The sequence below is a fragment of the Limanda limanda genome, chromosome 1 (genome assembly GCF_963576545.1).
Source record: "Limanda limanda chromosome 1, fLimLim1.1, whole genome shotgun sequence".
Lineage (NCBI taxonomy): Eukaryota > Metazoa > Chordata > Actinopteri > Pleuronectiformes > Pleuronectidae > Limanda > Limanda limanda.
The window spans coordinates 33,188,398-33,209,326 of NC_083636.1; the positions used below are offsets into that span (position 1 = coordinate 33,188,398).

At 40.1% G+C, this 20,929-nt stretch overlaps 1 protein-coding gene across 2 annotated transcripts in view; it reads right to left on the bottom strand.

Annotated features, from left to right (window-relative positions):
- The window catches only part of rgs3a (regulator of G protein signaling 3a), a 142,656-nt gene that overhangs the window by 74,284 nt on the left and 47,443 nt on the right, over positions 1-20,929 (bottom strand). Inside the window, exons 8-16 of one of the 2 annotated variants that reach the window (XM_061071903.1) lie at positions 18,152-18,233; positions 17,167-17,272; positions 16,437-16,857; positions 14,400-14,439; positions 13,743-13,760; positions 13,414-13,679; positions 11,093-11,170; positions 7,264-7,375; positions 3,907-3,950 (exon numbers count right to left, since the gene is read on the bottom strand). In XM_061071903.1, coding sequence (XP_060927886.1) covers positions 3,907-3,950; positions 7,264-7,375; positions 11,093-11,170; positions 13,414-13,679; positions 13,743-13,760; positions 14,400-14,439; positions 16,437-16,857; positions 17,167-17,272; positions 18,152-18,233 — 1,167 coding nt within the window. Of the gene's footprint in view, positions 1-3,906; positions 3,951-7,263; positions 7,376-11,092; positions 11,171-13,413; positions 13,764-14,399; positions 14,440-16,436; positions 16,858-17,166; positions 17,273-18,151; positions 18,234-20,929 lie in introns of both variants that reach the window. The other variant, XM_061071894.1, reaches the window with a different exon arrangement.

Sequence of the window (20,929 nt, forward strand, 5' to 3'; positions counted from 1 at the left end):
GAATTTCTGGGGGAAAAAAGGCCCCTTATAAAGATTCACAAGCTGCTAATTAGGTTATGCAGCACATTTCAAAGCAAAGGAACTGCTGTGACGATATGTATGTGCAGCAGGAGGGGTCAGGGCTTATATAGTTTCTCGAAGAAAAGATGAACTGTTCGTGCAGACGTTTGCAACCGAAAGACGAGTCACAGTGGCTGGATGCATTAAAGAAAAAAAGGGAAATGAGAGCATCAGCGATCCGGCCTGTTAAGCCTATACTTTAGAAACACTTCTAAGACGTCTTCACTTTAGGTTTGGAGTGTTAAAAAGCATTCGTACTCATTTCCATAAGAGAAAATCAGAAAGACTGGTTTGTTCAGTCCAAGTTCCATAGATCCACAAGACACTCTATATAAATTGATTTGAGAGCCACAAAGTTCACAGTCATGCTCTTTTCTATTGATGCGCATAGTCGACTAGGGGGGGGTGGGGGGGGGGGTGGCACAAACAAGGGCTAAACACAAACTCCCCCCCTCTCAGTGCGACACCTCTTTGCAGAGATGCTCAAGCAGACCACAGGGAGTCGCTAGTGCAGCAATGAGAACAGGAGCCTCACCGGCTTCACACCAGAAAGCCCTAGTATGACTGATGCTGCTGCAGAGTTGGAGAGTGGATGCTGTCTGTGGCACCTGAGCATAAAGAGACTACGTTTCCCAATGTGATGTGAAAGCAGCATAAAACAAAAATGTAATTTCATTATTATTTACACCCAGTTCAAAACCAGGGTTTACTTAAAGGACAGATTCACATTTTTTCAGTCTTCATCACAAAACAGATTGTGCATTAAAAGAGTTTTTACCTCCCCCTTGACAGCTATGTTTTTGCATCTGGCCATTTGTTTGTTTGTCAGCAGGATTATAAAAAAATAAAACAACTGCAGAAAAGACTTCTCATAATTTTTCGTGGAAGAAATGGGCCAGATACAGATACTCTTAAATTCCTTTCTGCCATGTTAACTATTTTATTTATATTCTTTATTTATTATTTAAATACATTTTGTATTTTCAAAGGAATTGCGCTGTTAGGTCGACGCAACTAAACTGCTCTTTAATGATGTTTTAAAGTATTATTATTGTTTTAGTGGATGTTTGTCAGCATGTATATATCTTGTGGTTTCTTTTAATTGCACTAAACCAAATTGCCTTCAGGGTAGATTAACTTGAATTGTATAATTTCTTTAGCATTGCCAAACAGGGCATTTTTTTGACATTTTCACAAATTTTTCAGGGAAAAATACAAGGATCTTAATCTTTAAAATCAGGCATATTTAGGGAGCTGATATCTTAGAGTGTGTGCAATTTGGTGCAGCTTGATTCAATCTAAAATAACTGTTGGGCCTTGGTGGAGTAATCTGGGCAGGATAAGCATGTGATAAATATGGTGCAAAAGTAAGTAGGCTACATTTATTATCTTAATGTGTCAGATACAGCTTGGGTTGCTCATCTCATTTTCTCATCTGTAGTTATGAATATTATTTTTGATACAAGTCAAAGCTTTGGAGTTCCGCCTTCTGGAGCCACCTTCTATTGGGACAGCTAATCCTAAAGTATGCATATAAATCACGTTGTGTCCTTATGTCTTGCCACTGGTCTATTACGCAAGAGAGTTGGTGCCTCTCTGTCTGGGGCATCTGAGTTATATATATGTAAGTCCCAGAGCGTAGATACAACAATGTACTGTTTGTTGGCCCTTTATCTATAACCTGACCTCGGGCACTGCGAAGAGAGAAGGGAGTATGTCTGGAATTAGACACTATTCTCCTAATGGTGTAAGGATATAGTTTAATATACACTATGTACATGATATATAGTGGCCTGTACAGTAATGTGTGAGGATGGCCAAAAATTCTTTGAAAAGGATCCAGATTGCTGGGAGATTTTGGATCTGATAAAGGGATATTAAGTCCCAACATGCACCACCGTGCCAGCTACACAGCCTTGTTAGCACAACAGCCACGACTCTACAAAAGCTATTGAGCAAATTGAGCAGTATTCAACCCACTTTTTACACCGTGACAGATTATATGTTGTACATCTTGAGAAATATGACTGCAGGTGATGATGATATCAGATACAGATACAGAGATTTCTTACACAAAGATAATGTTCTGTGAGGTGGCTCCAGAGAGTGTGCGACAGCTGCCACAATTGTACCATACAACACAGAGAGATGTGTGCAAGAGGACCCTGCAGTTTTATTCCCTCACACTTCCTGTTTTTTTAAACAATGTTATGAAATGGATCTGAAGAGAAGCAGTGGAAGGGGAAGAGAGGATGCTGAAGTGAAGAGGAGAGACGGTCTGTCTACCACCACCTGCAAACATGCTCATTAACTACAGCCGAGCTGCCAAGACAATAACAAAAAAAAAAACAGGCTCCAAAACTATCAAATCCCATGAGAGAGTCTGTCAGATACCGTCTACACAGCAGATTGCTTTTATGCTTTTTCTGCGAATTACTGTCTAAACACTGTAATGACAAGAGAGGACAGACAGTGATGCAGAACCCCACTGACATCAGGAGAGATTTGAAAACTAATTATGTAGAGCGGCACTTCACTAAGTAAAACTATTGTGAAAGAGAAACACTTTGGATTTTACATCTCAAACAACCCCGGGTTATATATCATGCTTAAGTCTTTTTCTTTTTGCTGTAAAGTATATGAAGCTTTAAACTTTGGCTAAGACCAGTTTTCACACGACTAGAACTTCTGCTGTGATCATTTATTTTTTATGCTGCTGAAACAATTGAGAACGAGAGCTCTCAAAATGCCATTTCAGTTGTTGAATAATTGGTTACAACCGCAATGCAATATGAATAATTCTCTCCTATTCATCCTTAATTCATAGATAGAGAGGTACTTTATTAAAGAGGGTAGAAGAAAGAACGATGACTTGTCATAAATTACGTAACTACGGTTGTGAAAACAAAACCAATCGCAATGTAAAATAGGTGCATCATATTTTAAACGCTTCAATCCCACATTATTGAGTTATTTCATGGCCTTATCATCTTTGCCAAGTAGTTTATGTCTTCATCCTTTTCTGTGTTTGTTTGTCAGAAGCACTTGGTGGAAAGGTGGGACATGAGCCCTGAAATAACCCATTAAATTGTGGCATATAATGAATAAATACTCAATAAAAACCTTCTTCATCATCGAAAAGTTCTTCCTAATTTTCCGAGGGATAATACTCGGATCTTGGTGAAAGAAATCAACACATAACTAGGGGACTGATATCTGAGTGTGTGCAATTTAGTGAGGATCCAAATAAAAAGGTGAATCTAGCTCATTTAAATGTGAGTTCATAAGGGTGTTGGCTTTTTTCAGTCGTGGTACGGTAACAAATATGGCTGCACCCTTACCACCACGTGGAGATGGATTCATGAAGATTCAGTTTGGAATCAACAGTTTATATGTATCTTCAATAGCTTTGGAACTGTGTACAAACAAACATGATGGATTTGGTGCAGAATTGAAGGGGACTGTTAAGCCTTGGCAGAGGAATAAGCTGAGTGTCATTGTAGTTTGAAATAAGGATTATCTTGAATCTGAATTTATGAAATACACAGACATAATAAAAAAGGAACCACTCTCTTGATGGAACAAACTATACTTCTATAATCTCTTAATATATATAACAGAGGGGATGTTGCATGGGTCTTTGATGGAGTCGAGTCTGACAGGCACACAGAGAAAAGACATTTTCATTACAGCTTTCTGCTAATCCTTGTGTCTTCCCTGTAATGTGATTTCGACCAGAGTCAATGGCCCCTCCGGCACACAGGACAAAATTGTTCACATTATAGCCTCCTTTACCCTCTTTCTCTTTCACACACAAACACACACACACACAGTCTCTTCTCTTACCTCTGTCATGTGAATAAGGTAGAATCTCAGCTCTTCAGCATAATCTGTAACACAAAGGAACAAAGAGATTAATACTAATGCTAGCAGGACATTTGGAGCATATTGATTTACAGTTTTGGGTAAAAATAATCTTATTGATACAGTAGGTCAGGGTTATAGACGTCCACCAAAGCATAAGTCACAGAGGAAGCACTCTGTGAGACAGGCCTGTGCATCTGGAGTCAAGATATATGGTTTTAATCGAATGATCCCTCCTATCCAACACACACACATGCACACACGCGCACACACGCACGCACGCACGCACGCACGCACACACACACACACACGCCGACGTTATCAATTTTGTCCAATGTTGAACAAATTGGCCCTGAGGTGTGAGATTCAATGCTTCCTTGCCCCCATTGTAAAGGCAAATAGGAGCATCTATCTATCTATCCATCTATCCATTCTTCAGTGAATATAGTTCTCGGAGCATTATTACTGTGACACTCACTGAATGTATCATTTGTCAATGAGGTTGTCCCTGTGAGAGGATGGACATAATTAGGATGAGATCTTGTTACTTCCAGTCAAGAGAGGACGAATGATGTCAGCGTGATTTCGGACTTTAGCATGTGAGCATCATCTAGAGAAAGCGATATGTATGAGCACGTTTGTCACTTATGTTGGATTAATTAGGAGGCACTTTCTGTAGATTCATAGATTCTGGGGTTTTCAATAACGTAGTTAAGTAGAAAATCCTTGAATATTAGTTAAGAATGTAATTTTTTTTTTTATTGTCAAGAGCAGAGCACGTCATGATTTAAAATATGTCTAGAGGGGATATTTAAACCGTCTGAAGTCGTCCTTCATTCAGTTACTAAGTCCAGATTCTCTATAGGCTCAGCCTCACAACAGAGCTCATCCTCTGGACCAGAGGACTTTGAGCCTGGAAACTTCCCGTTAGAGCACAAACCTGAAATGTTTACTAAGCCTTCGATAGCAGCGGAAATTAAGCAGATCAAATTAGGGCCGCTAATATTTTGTGCTTGTAAAATGTGCTTCACAAAGAATTACAGCTAGTTTATTCAATAATATCTAATGTATTTAAAGAGACCAAAGGGCAAAGGGTGGAGTGATGGTTTTGCCAGTTTAAAAAAAAAAAGTGTTTTTTTTCATAACTAACAGCAGAGGTCAGTGTTTGATATTTTTCAGATTTTCAGAGTGCCATCATAAAGCCTGTGAGTGAAGCTTATTGATAAAGTCAGATGAAAAACCTTGCATTTGATATACAGTATTTTATAATGCCTACATTTCATCTTAAATCAAAGAATGGTTATGTTTTTATAGGCCAATGAAATGATCATAACCTCCTGAACGCTCTTAAAAAGAAATATGTTGGTTATTCTACAGTCACCATCTAAAAAATTAGTGAATCACTTCATATCATTGACAGTTTTTCAATGGTTTAGTTACTCACATTTTATCCAATGAAGAACAAATACCTCAAAAGGGGAATGCTCTTAAAAACTGCTTCTGGCAGTGTAGATGTACATTGCTCTCTTGTCAATTTAATGAAAGTGGAATTAGTTTGCTTGGTACAATGGTCATTTAGTTGTGTGTGTGTATGTGCGTGTGTGTGGTCATGATCACTTTTTAATATCGCGCTCACTTCCCACGCTCATCAGCCGAGTATCTGGGTGACAGGAACACAGGAAAGCCCCTGAATTGAACTCGCACTGTGTCATTACACGCACAGGCACAGGCCCGCACACACACACACACACACACACACACTCTACACACAGTTGTCAAACACGCCCTTGCTGAAACAAACACAATCCCCTGGCGCCTCTTTCCTGAGTGACGTTGCCGAAGCGAAATAACAATGACAGGCAGCAGGGTGGATATGTGTGTGCGTTTGTGTGCGTGTGTGTGTGTGTCCTCTCATGGAACACACAGACACGCGAACCCTACTGAATCCCCACCCTGGAGATCTCTGCCGGTTTGGATGAAGGGCGGAGGTCAGAAGCGTTCCCTGCAGGGGAGAGCAGCGATGTCTGTGGGAGGGAGAGTGTATCACCCTGCATCAGGATTAATGTGCTAATGTTAATGTGCTGATTGGATGTTTTTATTAACTGTTCCCTCACTGTGTTAACCTCGGCTTGCATGTGTGGTTTTCTATTCCTATTGTGTATCTGCAATTAATATCCCGCGCTATTACACAGTTTGGCTTTTTTGTTGATTCTAATCAAGCAAATAAGCAGGAGGTAACCACACTGTCATTATACTGACTCAGCAGACACGCTACCTCATCAATATTTAAATTAATATCTAAAAATATTAAACATGACACAATAATCTAACAACATTTTGTGCTTATTACCTTTAGCACAATATAACAACGGTGATGAATGTGCACTTCAAAAATATGGCTACTTACTTAAAAAAAAGCAAGATGGCGCTGGAAAGAAATGCCAAACTTGATGCTTCAAAATATCAGTTCACAAACTAATGGGTGATGTCATGGTGGGTTGCCATTTTGTTCTATCACGTGTTTTTGCTGACACCTGTGGATAATGACTACGCGGCTACGTGAGACTATGCTAGTACCTAAAAACTTCTCATCTGAAAAGTAACTAAAGCTGTCAGACAAAAGTAGTGAAATAAAGAGTACAATAGAGTAGGAGTAGACATTTGCATAAGTGCCTGTACAAGTGTTAAGTACATTGCCTCAAATGTGTACTTGATTAAATGTACTTGGTTATTGCCCACCACTTTCTCAAAGTACCTCTCCCTTTGCTCTGCCCTAAGCATGACTCCCAGCTTCACCCACTCCTCCACCCACCACTCCAAACACAGATATTTACAGTGAGGCCTATTTATTTGAGCTGACGGCGCTCTGTGCTCTGGCCCCCGACGGCCAAACCATTCTCTCCACATCGCAGAGGAGACCATTGTTTACACCAAGGTGAAATAAAAAGACAAAGCAACAGGAACTTGGGCAGCGTTTTCCTAAATATCCTCTGGTTGAGCTGAGCTGAAACGTTCACTGCGATAATAGTCCTGTATGTTTATTTCTAGTTGGGCTATTAGAGTGTTTAAATGTTGCATTTGTTCCTTATTATCGTGTGTTTAACTGTGAAAGGTCAAACATGGTTTAATATGGTGACTTTGGAGATGTGTTTACAGATTGCACTTTTGGCTAGTGTTTTTGTTTTTGGACTTTCAGAGGTAATCAAATGAATTTAACATTTTTAACTCTACTTTGTTCTCATTATCTCTGACATTTCAGAATATTTCGCAGCAGCTACAACTATTATTCTGTATTTAGGAATTCAGTTTTGGTGACTGGTGTACTGCGCTTACGCTTACCGTCCTGGAGCCGCAGCTGTCTGAGGTACAGGGGGCTCTGAAGTACGTTACATCTGCCTGGTTCATCTTCTCTCGTCACCAGCATCAGGTCATTGTAGACGAACACTGTCACCTTCACAGAGAGAAGAAGAAAAAAAACATCAGAGAGGCCGGGTGGTGGAGGAGGATGAAAAAGAGTTTGTAAAAGAGGATGTGAAGTAAAAGGAGGAGTGAGGTTGAAAAGGAAGCAACAAGGGACGGAGGAGAAGGTTTCATCCTGGAGTCACTGATTCTCTCACCTTAAATTAATCACATCTCACAAACACATCTGCAAACCAGTGAAATTCACACAGACCAACTAACACCCCAAAGGTCTCACCGCTGTTTGAGCTGTAACCAACTCATAACCTATAACACAGGAAATGCACTTCACGCTTACATAGTTAAGACAGGACATGGCTTCAAAGTCTAAACGGTAACGCTTGTAAAGTATAATACACTTCAGTTTTATGTGTTTTTGTACAGCTGCAAAAGAGCGTTTTATAACACAAATCACTTTATTTCCACTCAATAAAAAAACGAATGAACTTGATTATCTGGGCTTTTAATATGCTCTTTTAATAAAAATTCTCTGTGGAAGTAATGAACATTTTCACATCACTTTAGCCGTTTTTGCAAGGCAGATTTTGTGCATGCATGTCTGTAATGTGGATCAATGTCTGCAGAAAAATATAATTTTTACAAGATTAATTATTGTGTCATGTTGCTTGTAGAGGACTTTCGATCGCTTTTTAATTATATAAGTGGTTGCTACTTTAAAGACTGACTCTAGAGTTTTGCATGACTGGCTTTAAGGCTTGCGAAAAATGAATAGACAAAGAAGTAGATTATAAAATGAAAAAGAAGTCTAGATGTGGACCGAGTGGTCGTTTGTGTGAGGCCGTGCTTTCATGCAACATAAGCAGCACGCAGTGTGATTCATGCGGACGGGCGACAGTTCAAGACAACGCTTTTGCTTTGGTGGCTTCGTCTGAAGGGTGAGATAGAAGAGACGGCATCTCAGATGTAGCCAGTATCTGGTTAGAAAGTGTGTCTGTGTGTAGCGTATGTGGTTGTGTGGGTGGAAGGGGATGTAAGTCAAAATAAAGAAGAAGGACACAGCATATAAGAGGTAAACATCTACTCACATGCATAAACAAATACACACTGACCAGAGAAGTAAAAAAATGAACAAATGCAGCTTTTATGTCAACCAATCTTCAACTTGTGAGTATTCCAAGAACAACTTTGGTCCCATTCTTAAATAAATACAAAGTTTGTTATGCGTCCAGCCAACAGTTATTTAATGATAAATAAAATAACATTTTGTCATCTAGTTACAGCAAATATATAAGACAACGTAGTCTTATTTTACAACTGATGAGTCAATTAATTTATGTATCAAGCAGCCGATATCCTGTGTTAACCTTTGCTGTAAAGATTATAACTACCTTCATTAATTAACCATCAGCACATTATATACGACACAGTAAAATTAGGAGGATTTATCAGATTTAAGTGGTTTAATCGCCTTCATTTTTTTTGATAACTAGAAACTAAGGATGGAAAATACATTGATACTCCACACCAATAAGATCTAAATGATCACCTTTTTATATTTTCTATCAAATTTCCTAAATTCTGTCTTTCAGAAAATGTATTATTCTGTCTTAAATTCTTTTCATCATTAAACCTACTCAAATCTGTTTTGTCCGTTGTCACTTTGAAGCCTTACTAATATTTGTCCTCCTAAAAATCAATTTGTCCAAATGTCACTTAAGCCAGAATCCATTCTGTGCCATGTTTCTGCTCATATTGTGTTCATGCATCACAAAGAAAGAGCTGCCCGTTTGTGTGAACACTAGAGTTTGTGCGTTCGCCTGCGGGGTAGACTTACACAACCCCAGTGAGTAAAGAGTAAAAGCTTGAACAACACACACACACAGATCATTAAAAACAAGCCTGTATAAAGAGGCAGAGTGGAGAGAAACTCCCTCCCGACAAACACTGGCTGTTAAATATTTGTTTTATGACTGACCCCAGAGACAGGCCAGGACTACACCTTCCATGCCAGCAGTCAATGCATTTCACTGCACAGTTGTTATCTGACAGGGCGAATTAAAGAGTTGTGGCGAGATCTTGATTTAACGCAACGACTCTCTTTTCGCTTTTCGAAAATACACACACACATTCGCTTTGCGTGTTTTTCCTTAAAACGACAGCACAATAAGATTCCTGCGATCCAAACACTGGTTCCAAAAGCCTTAACATTTCAAATACGATTCCAGTCGAGTTGATTAATTTGCGTTGTCGTGTTTAAAGTTCTTGCAAGTTGCTAAAAAATAATGATGTCGATCGACTCTTCTGCCGAACAGGTTTTTCTTTTATTGAATTTGCACATTGAATTGTCTGAAGTCATTGTCTGGTTCTGTTCTTCTAATGTTTCAGCCATTAGGTTTCTATGTGAGGATCCAAACCTTTGTTACCGTTGGCAATCTCCAGTACGACTTCCTGCAGTTGAGTATGGGTCTAATAATAATTTAGAAGTTTGTACTTACTGCCGTTGTACAGACTGAGGTCTTTGAAAGCTGCCTGTTGGAAATCTGGAAGTTATAACTTTTCTAAATCCCTGAAAAATGAATCCTCGATGTGTTTTCTATGAAATCCACATGATGTATTTTTACCTTACGATTTAAAGTTTAATCGCTCACATTTCAACGCTAGAAACCAGGATGTTCCAAAACTTTTGACCGGTAATGTTCGTATAAGTAAAATATGAGTTGCTGTGAGGAGTTGCCGTTTTCTTTTGAGGCATGAAACAGAATTTCTGTGATTGTCAGATGTTTCACACTCTGCTCCTCCGTCAATTATTCATTCCACTCGACTGATGTGGACCTGATGGTTCAGAGTCGTTACGAATTCATCAGAGAGGTTCAGATGTTCAGATATCTCCTCTAAGGATGTTGCTCTGTACCCTCTGCCCCCCCCCCCCCCCCCTTCTGTATACTAAGATAAAACTAAAACACAAACACATGTTGAGTACTGATGCACACTGGGGCAACGGACCATCTCATCCAGTTTGGCCAAAAGAAACAAACCACACAACCAGTAGTGACAAACTAACAAAATGTTTGCCACTAGCCTGTTAGGCTACATTTATCATGACAAGTGAGGTGAGGAGAGGAGAGGGGGGGGTAGGGCCTCAATCTTTCTGTATCAATCAAATTTATAAACTCTTCGAAAGAAGCACAAAGAAAATCACATTTCCTTTTTCATCACCAGGCTCACATTTCAACCTCAGTGGTGCCATTTTTCAGCCTTATTTTTTTTTCTTCAGATTAGTTTTTGATCATGGAGTTACACGGTTTTGGGCGTTTCCCTGTCAACAACAACCAAACTTGCCGTGTGGAAAAGTAAACTGAAGTAAATGGACGGAGCTCTTTTCACAGGACAGACCAAATGTACACTTAAAAAGGTCCAGTGTGTAACATTTAGCTGAAAGGGATATATTGGCAGAAATTTAATATAAAATAACCCTATATTTAAATACTTTATATTTACACCAGGAGTGGGTCCTCTCTATGGAGGTCGCCATCTTTTTTACTGTATGACAACTGAAAGCTACCACAGGTTCTCTGTCATGTTTGGAAGGGGAGGGTGAGGAGAAGGGCATTCAGCTGTCACATGCGACTTCACCACTAAATATCACTAAATTCTACACACTCAACCTTTAACTTCTGTTGCATGCATTGACCTCACATGTATAGACGGAGATGTACACACAGGCTGTACTAGTACTGGTAGCACTTACCTTAAGAGAGTGGTGCTTGCTCTCGTGAAGTATCATCTCCTCAGATAGGATGAGCGTTCGGCTGCACAGGTCAAGAGGCTGCACGGAGAAGAGCGACAGAGACAGGTTAGGACGTAAAGGTTGTTGACATCATTCAGTTGTAAATTATATATTTGGGTTTTGTCTCTTAAGCATTTCCCAAGATCAAATTAAAGAGGGAAATATTGCTCTTAGTGAAAGAAAGTTGTGGTACCAAATCCATTTCAGCTCCAAAATCTAAATGCTCTACTACACTACTAAGAGCGAGTCTTTTTTCCTTCTGCTTTAAGAAACACAAGTGATAAAGTTTCTCTGAAGATGGACGGCGAGCTGTGCAGCAGTACGTGAAGTCTGAGTATAATAAATAAAATGAATAGAAAGTATGGGGGAGAAGGGGACTTCCTCTCAAGTCCAGAGTTTGAGAAAAGGGGCAGATTCACAGTGTGTGTGTGTGTGGTTGTGTGTGGGTGTGTTGTGTGTTTGTGGTGAGGGTCAGGTTTGCATGTTTTGGTGTGAATTAACAGGAAGTACCCCTGCAGTCAACGTGTCAATGCTTCGAAGACCCCAAGATACCAACAGTATGTGACATGTGGGAGAAAACATCACATCACAACAATCATGTCTCACAGCGAACAGCTAAATTATAAAAAAATGTTTTGCAATGAAACATGATTTTAAATAAGTTCCATCTGTTGCCTAACTTGGGTAAGTCCCCCATTTCATCTTACTGATTATCATACTACACAATACATATTAGTATTAACTCACAGGAATATGAAGTCTTTCTGTTCGAATATACATCAGAATAAAAATTGAATATATATTAGTCGAGTAATAAACGTTTTTTTCTGCAGACAGGTGAACCTTTGTATAAACAGTCCTAGCTAAACAGAATATGACAAATCATTGTAGGCCAAAATAAGCCGTTTAAATGGATTTATTCAGTCCCTTTTCTTTCTCGTTAATGTTTATAAAATTCAAGTCAAGAAACTTCCTTGTTATTCGGTTAAACATTAAACTCTGAGGTTCAACCTCTGTGTCTCCATCTCAGCAGACAAACAAGTGCTGCAGCCTTAAGGTAGAAATTCCCCCATAAATAAAGGGACAAAATACAAGATGCTCTGAACATCAACCGTATATTTAACAGATGCTAAATGTCACATGTCTACTTTCTTTTGACCTCTGCGTTCGAGAGAACAATCATATCTACAGAAAAACCTCCATCTTCTGCACCATTATATGTGGATTTTCCTATTTGACCACAGAGAAAACCTTTTCAGGACAACATGAGGTCTCACATGCTTATACTTAATTATGACCACGCATGTTTAAGTTCAGCCATTGCTTTTCAGTTCTCCCTCCTTTTGTTTCAGTCTACCTGATAAACAAAAGTTAGCCATTTTAGGAGATACACGTATTTGCTTTATCTACTGAGGATTAGATGAAAAGATTATATCTGTTCATTTAACATGAAGCTACAGCCGGCGACCTGTTATCTTAATGGAAAATGGGGAAACAGCTAGTTGGGCTCTGTCCAAAGTCAACAAGATATGTTTATTATAACCTATAAAGCCCACTAGTTAACACGTGATATATTGTCTGTTTAGTCTGCAGAAGAATAGAAGTCAAATCATGGTGTAAAAACATACATGTTGACTACAATGTGATGATTATTTAATAACTAACCTCTGGGACAAATTTTGATGCATTATATTTTACAATAAAACCACTAACATCTAAATTGCAGAAGTTCTGGGAGGCGGTGATGAGGGAGATACGTGAGATCTTGAACTTAGACAGCTCTATTGACCCACAACAGCTGATTTTGGGAACTACACCTTCGAGGGGGCTAAGGAAAAATGAATTGTATATGATCAGAGTTATGATGCTAATTGCCCACAAAATGATCACAGTAAACTGGCTCAAGCCCCACCCACCTACCGTGGACCAGTGGGCCCAGAGGCTCCAGGCTGTGAATTGCATGGAAGGTTTAACTGCAAGCCTACGACTCCGGATGGACATTTACTTTGCAAAGTGGACACCTGTGATAATGTATCTGTTTAAATGAACATTCTTTTGACATTTGACTGGACAAGCTGGACTGAATGTGAAACTATGTAAACCCATTGGGATAACTCTTCTGCCATTTGTGTTTTATTTTTATTTTATCTTCACTTGTAATATTGTATGACATGCTGTGTACCTTGACAGAGACTCACTGTCAAGGTACTTGTTCTAATAAAAGTTCACAAAAAAAACCCCACTATTATAAAAAACACAGGTATGAACACGAATTGTCCTACCTGAACAAAAATGGGGAAGATAAGGATCTTGGGTGCCACTTTCACGTATCCATAGTTTCCATGTGGAGTATGTGAGCGGACAATAGTGCAGTTCTGGTAGTTTGCAAAGTTGGCGTTCTGCTGGTAGTTGGATCCGCCTGCATTCGTGGAGGTGGATGACGTCTTTGTCGTCTTGGAGTTGTTGGACCGTCTTAGGAAGCCGGTGCGGCTTGAGAATCCACCCCCACCACCACCGCCTCCTCCTCCTCCAACACCTCCACTCGGACCTCCAGAGAAACCAGCGTGTCCACCACCGGCCTGGGTTTGCGGTTGTGGACCAGAGCCCTGACGTGTTGGGTATAACCTGGCTGCTGACAAAGAAAAGGAAGGTGAAGCAGTTGTGCAAATAGATACAGATCTCATACCAACTACTGCCATTTCTGAATATATTTATGTTGTGTTAGTAAATATAGAATGGGAGATCTGACTAAGCAAGATACAGGCCATTAAATCTGGGTCAGAGTTTGTCCAGAAGTGCAAGAGGTCAGGAATCAACTATTCAAAACTGCTAGAAATTCAATTAAAATGGACTGAGTGGAATTAATCTTTTAGATGTCAGGACCTGAAATATTTATTTCCTGCCTCAGTGTTTTTGGATGTAACTTTGCCAGCTCCAGCTTATATGGATTCAAAGAGGTGGACACATAAATTATATTTTAATCTGTTATAATGATAAGCTTTGAGAAAAAAAGATGTTCAAAGTGTTGCATTCACTTTATTTATGCAGTCAGTTTAAGTTGAGGTTATTTAAGTTGTAGATGTTCAAGTGAATTATATCACATCAGTAACCGGAAACTTGGAATAAGAAAACCTAATTTAACACTGGGCTAGGTCCAAAACAATAGCAGAGTAAAGCCAATTTAAACTGTGGCTCTCGGCCCAAATACCCGACAATAGAAATAATAACAAAACACTGCAGGAGTGTGAAAATAACATGCACGTCTTACCTAATGTCCCCTGGTCGTCTTGGTAAACAGGCCTCAAGATCTGAAAGAGTAATGTGAAATTACATTATAATTAATAATACATTTATCTAACTGACATCTAAGATATGACCATCTAAAGCAATGCGGTAAGATACAGTGTCTATGGGGAATTTCTCTTTATCATGTTCTTTAATTTTTATGATGTGACCATCACGTAATTTATAAAACATCTGGATAAGTAAAGGGTTTAATGAGACACATTTTCTTATTATAACAAAAGAGAAGTGTCATTTTACGTGTTTTTCTCGAAAGTCCTAAAGTTTGGTTGTTATTCTGTAGTATGTGTGTCATGTACTTTAACTTCCACTGCTGCCGGGCCATGAGTTTATGTTTTGGCATCAAGCTGGACAATATCATCAACAGCCTCTCGCATGACATTGAATCTGGTTTTCCAGGACTCAGCTGAGGCCGTTCGAGTCGTGCAGGACTCAGTGAAGCAGTGATGGTTTCTCCCTGTCATGACCAATTACAGTCAACTGAGGCAGCGAGGAGAGAAAGCTGCCATCACGTCACATGTTGTTCACTTTAATACAGGACGCGAACTTGGGAGTTGAGAGCCGCAAAATGTTAAAAACGTATCATTAGGAGGATTTTATTCCTCCAGATTAGGATAAACACACTGCCGTGTGAGCGCTGTACGGGTTTGTATTGTGTCGTTTGGGATATGTCCCCAACGTGACCTATTTCCGCAGGGGCTTTCTGTTTTTGCAGCCGGCCGATGACCACCACAAAGTTTTGCCAAATTCTTGCCCCTTTATATTTTGTGTGACAGAAGTGGTGGCTGTTTGAAGGGGTATTTTTTGTTCACTCTTTTTCCAGAGGCTTCCCCAAATATTTCCAAACCACCGGACCCTTTTTTGTTTTTACAGTGTATTGTCATTTCCTTGACTTAGTGTCATCTCTTCCTTCTGAAATCAGTCTGATCTCATGTCTTTTGCAATGCACAAAGATGTTCTGTTGCTAAACCAGAACCTGACAAGCATTTACTGATGAAGATGGACACTGCATGACGCACAGACACGCAACACACACACAGACACACACACGCAGCTTCAAGTCACAAGCTCAGTAGGAAACAAGCAGAGAGGAAGAGAGATGTAAATGAAACAATGTAAAAGCCAAAGGGTTTAGTTGGTTAGAAATGTTTTGGAAGCTTGGAAACACTTTTTAGAGCCTGAAAACTGAACCTAGATTACCGTATTATCCCTAAAAGACAGAGGTTTGTGCTGCAGGGACTCAAACACATCCTGGACCCTTTAAAACATGTTTTTCACCATGAGGAGGTTGAGTTAATAGGTTAGTATTTTATCATTGTGAGGTTGTTAGCTGAGGAATTCAGTTCAGTCTTTTTTGATTTAATGAGTTTGCTTTATTTTGTTTTTATGGTGAAAACTTTTAACTCATATACATGATGTCACTATAGATGCATCCATAAGTACACGTTATATAAAACACTATGTACATGTCATACTGTGCATGTACATACATGTTATACTTGTAATGGACCAGTCTTGGAATGTGAAATTGTTAAAGTAATATTTTTAGTTTTCTTCTTAAATGGCAGAACTATTTCTTTTGGAAATACTGACGTAGATGGCACAGCGGATTCAGCAATAAGTTATCTATAAGATAAATGATGTCAGATACATAGCATTGTTTTCCTAATATAAAATGTGTTTAACTGCCAAAAGCTTCACATGATATAGACACAATTTATTATCAACAGCTGCACTTTATATGTTATTGTCTCCTACTGCTTCCTGTAGCTGCAGGACTGATCTCTATGTGTTATGTTCACGACACGTTGTGAAGCACAGATCGGTGAGACAGCAGCAACCCAGATGGCCCAGACACGCTGTAAACACAGTCCTTCTATCTACCGGCACCAGGGATGTAAGGTAAGGAGACATATCTAGGATGAGCCATCATATGACCATGGTGAGGATGAGGAGGACGAAGAAGATGATGAAGGTGCAGTCCACCACCAGCCTGCGGTACCTGGCTTCCGGGGTTGATGGGCGCCAGGATGATGTAGTTGTCCCCGTTGGAGGCCTTGACCCTGGTACCCTTCAGCGTGGCAGTGTGCGGGTGGTGGAGGTGCCGCGGCTTCCCGTCCAGCTCCTCGGCGGACCCCCCCTGGGCCCCCCACGCGAGGGTCCCCATGCCTAGGCCGCTGCTGTTTCCGGCTTCGGAGCCGTTGACCAGCAGCCTGCGGGCGGCTGTGGCACGGTGGTGAGCGGGGAGAGGCGGCACGGCGGGCGGGGTTTTATCCGGCGCACGCCTGCGGGTGGGGGGCGAGGGGGTGTCATAGTTTGAGGTGGAGGGCTTGTAGGAGGGCCGGTGGATGAGGCCCTCAAAATTAGGTTTGGCTGAGGGACCGGTGCGCCACACCACCACTTTGATTTCATTGGTGCTGTTTCTGCACAGAGAAAGAAAGAGAATGTTGAACAAAATCTGGAGGAGTGGATATGACATGTATATATTTTGTGAAGCAACTCTGAAAGAATAACAATGCAACAATTTAATAACTTAGATAATGTTGATGTCTGCTAACCTGAACTCACTGTAAAATGAACGATCTTTCTACATCCAACATATAATGTCTCTCAGTCGGTTAGATAATCATTACTGATCGCTGGTCCTGAGTCCTGGATAAGCCTTTCATTCGTTCAAACAATTAGGTGCTAATTGTCCCATAATCCTCTGTTGTATTGGGTTTGGCTATTACCTGATCGCATGGGCTAAGTCCACACACTTCCACTGCTCCACTGGCTGCCCATTCAGCTGCAGGAGCGTGTCCAAATGTTGCAGACCTGCCTGATCTGCTGGACCCCCTGCCCGAGTGAAGAGACAGAAAAAAACCTTTGTTACTTTTACATCCTTTAAGTACCTTTCATCCTATCCATGGCTATAATTTACTTTATTTATTATACTTCTAGGTACAGAATTGCTAATTACTGTACACATGAAACAATAAGGTAATAATTTAAGCTAAGATGCACCTGATATGGACATGAAACAGTTTTGAATCTCTGAACAAGGACTGAAACCATGTGATCAACTCAAGATTCAGCATCTCCTTCAAACACATGGCTTCAGGGTGAACCACTGTGAACATGGGAGCTTCACAGCCGGGCTCCTTATTAACTGCTACACCCTGCTGACTGAGTCAGACCTAATGATAATGCCCAAAGCTAAAACCAGGAGTTATATAAAAATAAATAAATACATGACCCACAGGTGGTGAATGAAACTTTCATGATGTACGAAGTGGCATGCATCAGTTTACAAACTTTGCTCAATAAATGTAAAACAAGAGCAGCTTTCACTGTAAAATAAACTATTACCATATTGTTTACACAGTCTGGTAACTTTAAATTGGAATAGTGGGGGAAAGAAAATCAATAATTGGTTCATGTCATCAACATTCAAAGAAAAAAATCACTTGTAAGAAGCCTTGCGAATGAAAATTTATCATAGCCAACAACATTACCATGTTTGGCAAAGCAATTTTGTTTTGGCTACTTTAAATTAAGAAATGTAGGATTTTGGTGCTAGAACAAGAATTTGCAACGAGAAGCGCTAATAAAAAGTTAAAGTAAGCCTGTTTCGTCTTTAAAAAGGTATTTCGGTCCTACGACATGAAAGACCTCAAAGAAGCTTCTCTCTGGAAAGAAAGATCCCAGGAGGCGGACATGTGCATGCAAACTCGCCTGGATCAACGGCCTGGACCCTCACTGGGGAATCTGAGCAGATGGTGAAGCCATATCCATCCTTTCCTCGAAGGATGATCACCTGCAGAACAAACACACACGCACAGTTATTTTATTAAACATAGATACAATCTCATTCTCTCTCCCACTACCTGGGAAACCAAAAGTAACATGCTGGCAAAAAGAGATGATGAACTCCCTTCCTACGGGATGATGAAGTAGATTTTGATTCCGGCGTCTACTTCCTGTTAATGCTTTCATAAGACAATCCCCGTGAAATCAGTTAGCTGAATTAATGTGAAAAACAACTCCGATAGATGGAAGAAAGGTATTCTGTGTTCTGTAGTGTGGGAAGAATTTCATATGCAGACTCTGCCGCAAGCAGATTACTTATATCTCTTAGAAACAGAAAGTCTCTCACACAAAACATTAATTTAAACAATATAGACACATTTTTACGATCATAGACAACAGTTATTGTTATAGAGGGATATAAAACCTACTCACTTGTATGCAAATATGAGTTATACAACATACAGCTGCCTCTTGAAATACACTTATATATTTTTCCAGGTTAATCCCACTGAGATTAAGAGATTCCACACACTGGCCCACAGCAAGTAACTGTTAATACTTAAACATTCTCTTAATGAATTTCATATCAAGTATTGTACGAGTCGTTATTAAAAATTTGTTTAGAATCCATTGTCAGTAAAGATTAAAGATTTTCATGTATTGCGTCTTTGCCTAATGTCAGAATGTATTTCTAGTGTTTTAATCCAATTCTTTATTTTCAAAAATAACAGGTTTGGACAGATTTTGCTGGAATGAATTCATCTAATCCAATCAGCAATGCATCAATTTGCAAAATCTCAACATCACGGCAGAAAGACGGAGTGTTTGTCTGCTCAAATCTACCAGATCGACACACAGAGCACACACACAGATAATGCTGATCTCTCTTTCCCATTGTGTTTCTCTCTCTTTGACCCCCCCACATCGTCATTCAGTACCTGTGCTCGAAAGTCTGAGCCAAAGTCAACAAGGTTCCATCCAAAACATCTCACTTTCCAACCTTATCTGCTGACAACCACGGCCCTGAACACACACAAATCCCTGCCATCTTTTTCTGGCACAGGAAAACTACGAGTATATCCTGCTAAATTCCAAAGTCTACCCATGAGCAAGATGCAGCACACAGAGAAATAATAGGGATTATTCAGGGGCCTGAAGCTCATGATGACCCTAAAATGTCGGGGACGATTGCGGTCTCTTATAGTCCACTGATTTTGTGTGCCCCATGTCACTGTTTGAGGCCACATTTTCTTTTTTAAACCACATTTCTACACTCTTTATGTGCTCTTTTTTGTTTCTATTTCCATCTACATCCAAACTGACACTGTTGAAATATAATGGTCACGCTACAGAGAAAGAAAACTGGGTTTAATACCTGTCGTACAAAGAGAAATTGCTGCGGTCATCTGTTTTAATCTCCATGTACGACATGTGACGGTAACTTAATCTGCTCTTTAGATTAAATCAGTGTCTGTGATTTTTGCTGAGTTGCAGCAAGTAAACAGACAGACCAGCGACTGAACACAAAGATGGACGACGTGGCAGCTCCCCACAAAGTGAAGGCAAAGCATCTTGATCGTCACCTGGTGGGTGGTTGCAATATAGGTCATTAATCCAGTCTCCTCCATATTAATGATTGGGATATGAGCCAAACAGTTTTTATGACACTGATGTATGTTCAAGAGTTTGGTTTTGACCATTTGATAGAAAAACGACTGACAGCTGAGGTTAACTCGTGATTTGTCGAGCGTGTGCCGACAGGACCTCAGCTAAATCATATGATCGCAACCATGATCTGTGATGCTTGCTACTATTATGATAAGAGCTTTGACCTTGTTCCTCTGAGGCTGAACGCACGCACAGGCACAGGCACAGGCACAGGCACAGGCACAGGCACAGGCACAGGCACACAGGCACACAGGCACACAGGCACACAGGCACACAGGCACACAGGCACAGGCACACAGGCACACAGGCACACACAACTCTTTCCCTTAATTCATAACTGTAGCAAAAATAAGTACAGACAGTATTATACTTGCTAAACCTGTGGCCGTGCTCTGCTTTGATATTGTCGTATTAAGACGAGACCGGTTTTAAACTAATCATCCTTGAGTCTGGATGTGTGACAAAACCAGAGAGAGGGAAATAATTATGACATACAGAAAATGAGAGTGAAAGACGAGATGAAAAACGAGAAACGGGGAAACAAAAAAAGATGGATTAAACAGTGGTGAGAGAGGGTGATGGTGAGAGAGCAGATGAAAAAGACAAATAGTGGAACAGATGGTATTAAAAAAACCTTTCAGTGGAATTAAGGCGACCAGTCACAGAACGTTTTGTAGGATCATCTTGCAATTGAAGAAAATTGAAAAAAGATGAAAATTAACTATGCTGAGAGAGAGAGATCTATATATCCATAATTTTTAACAGAGTAGGTTTCAGAGATGGTTTTCCTTTTCAAGAGGAACTCTCTGAACTTTCAAATATTGCTTGATTCCTCCAAACTCCAGAGCTTGTACAGCATTAATTCAATTTGTGAGCTTTGTGAAGTCCAACCACTCGAGCTCCCTCTGGTCTGCCAGAGAGAAGCAGCACCAGCCGCCGGTTTCCTACTTCAACAATAAAACGGAGCGATTATTCTCAAGCTAAAACAGAAAAGAGAACAATAGAATAATGGAAAAAATTTGTATGAATGTTCTT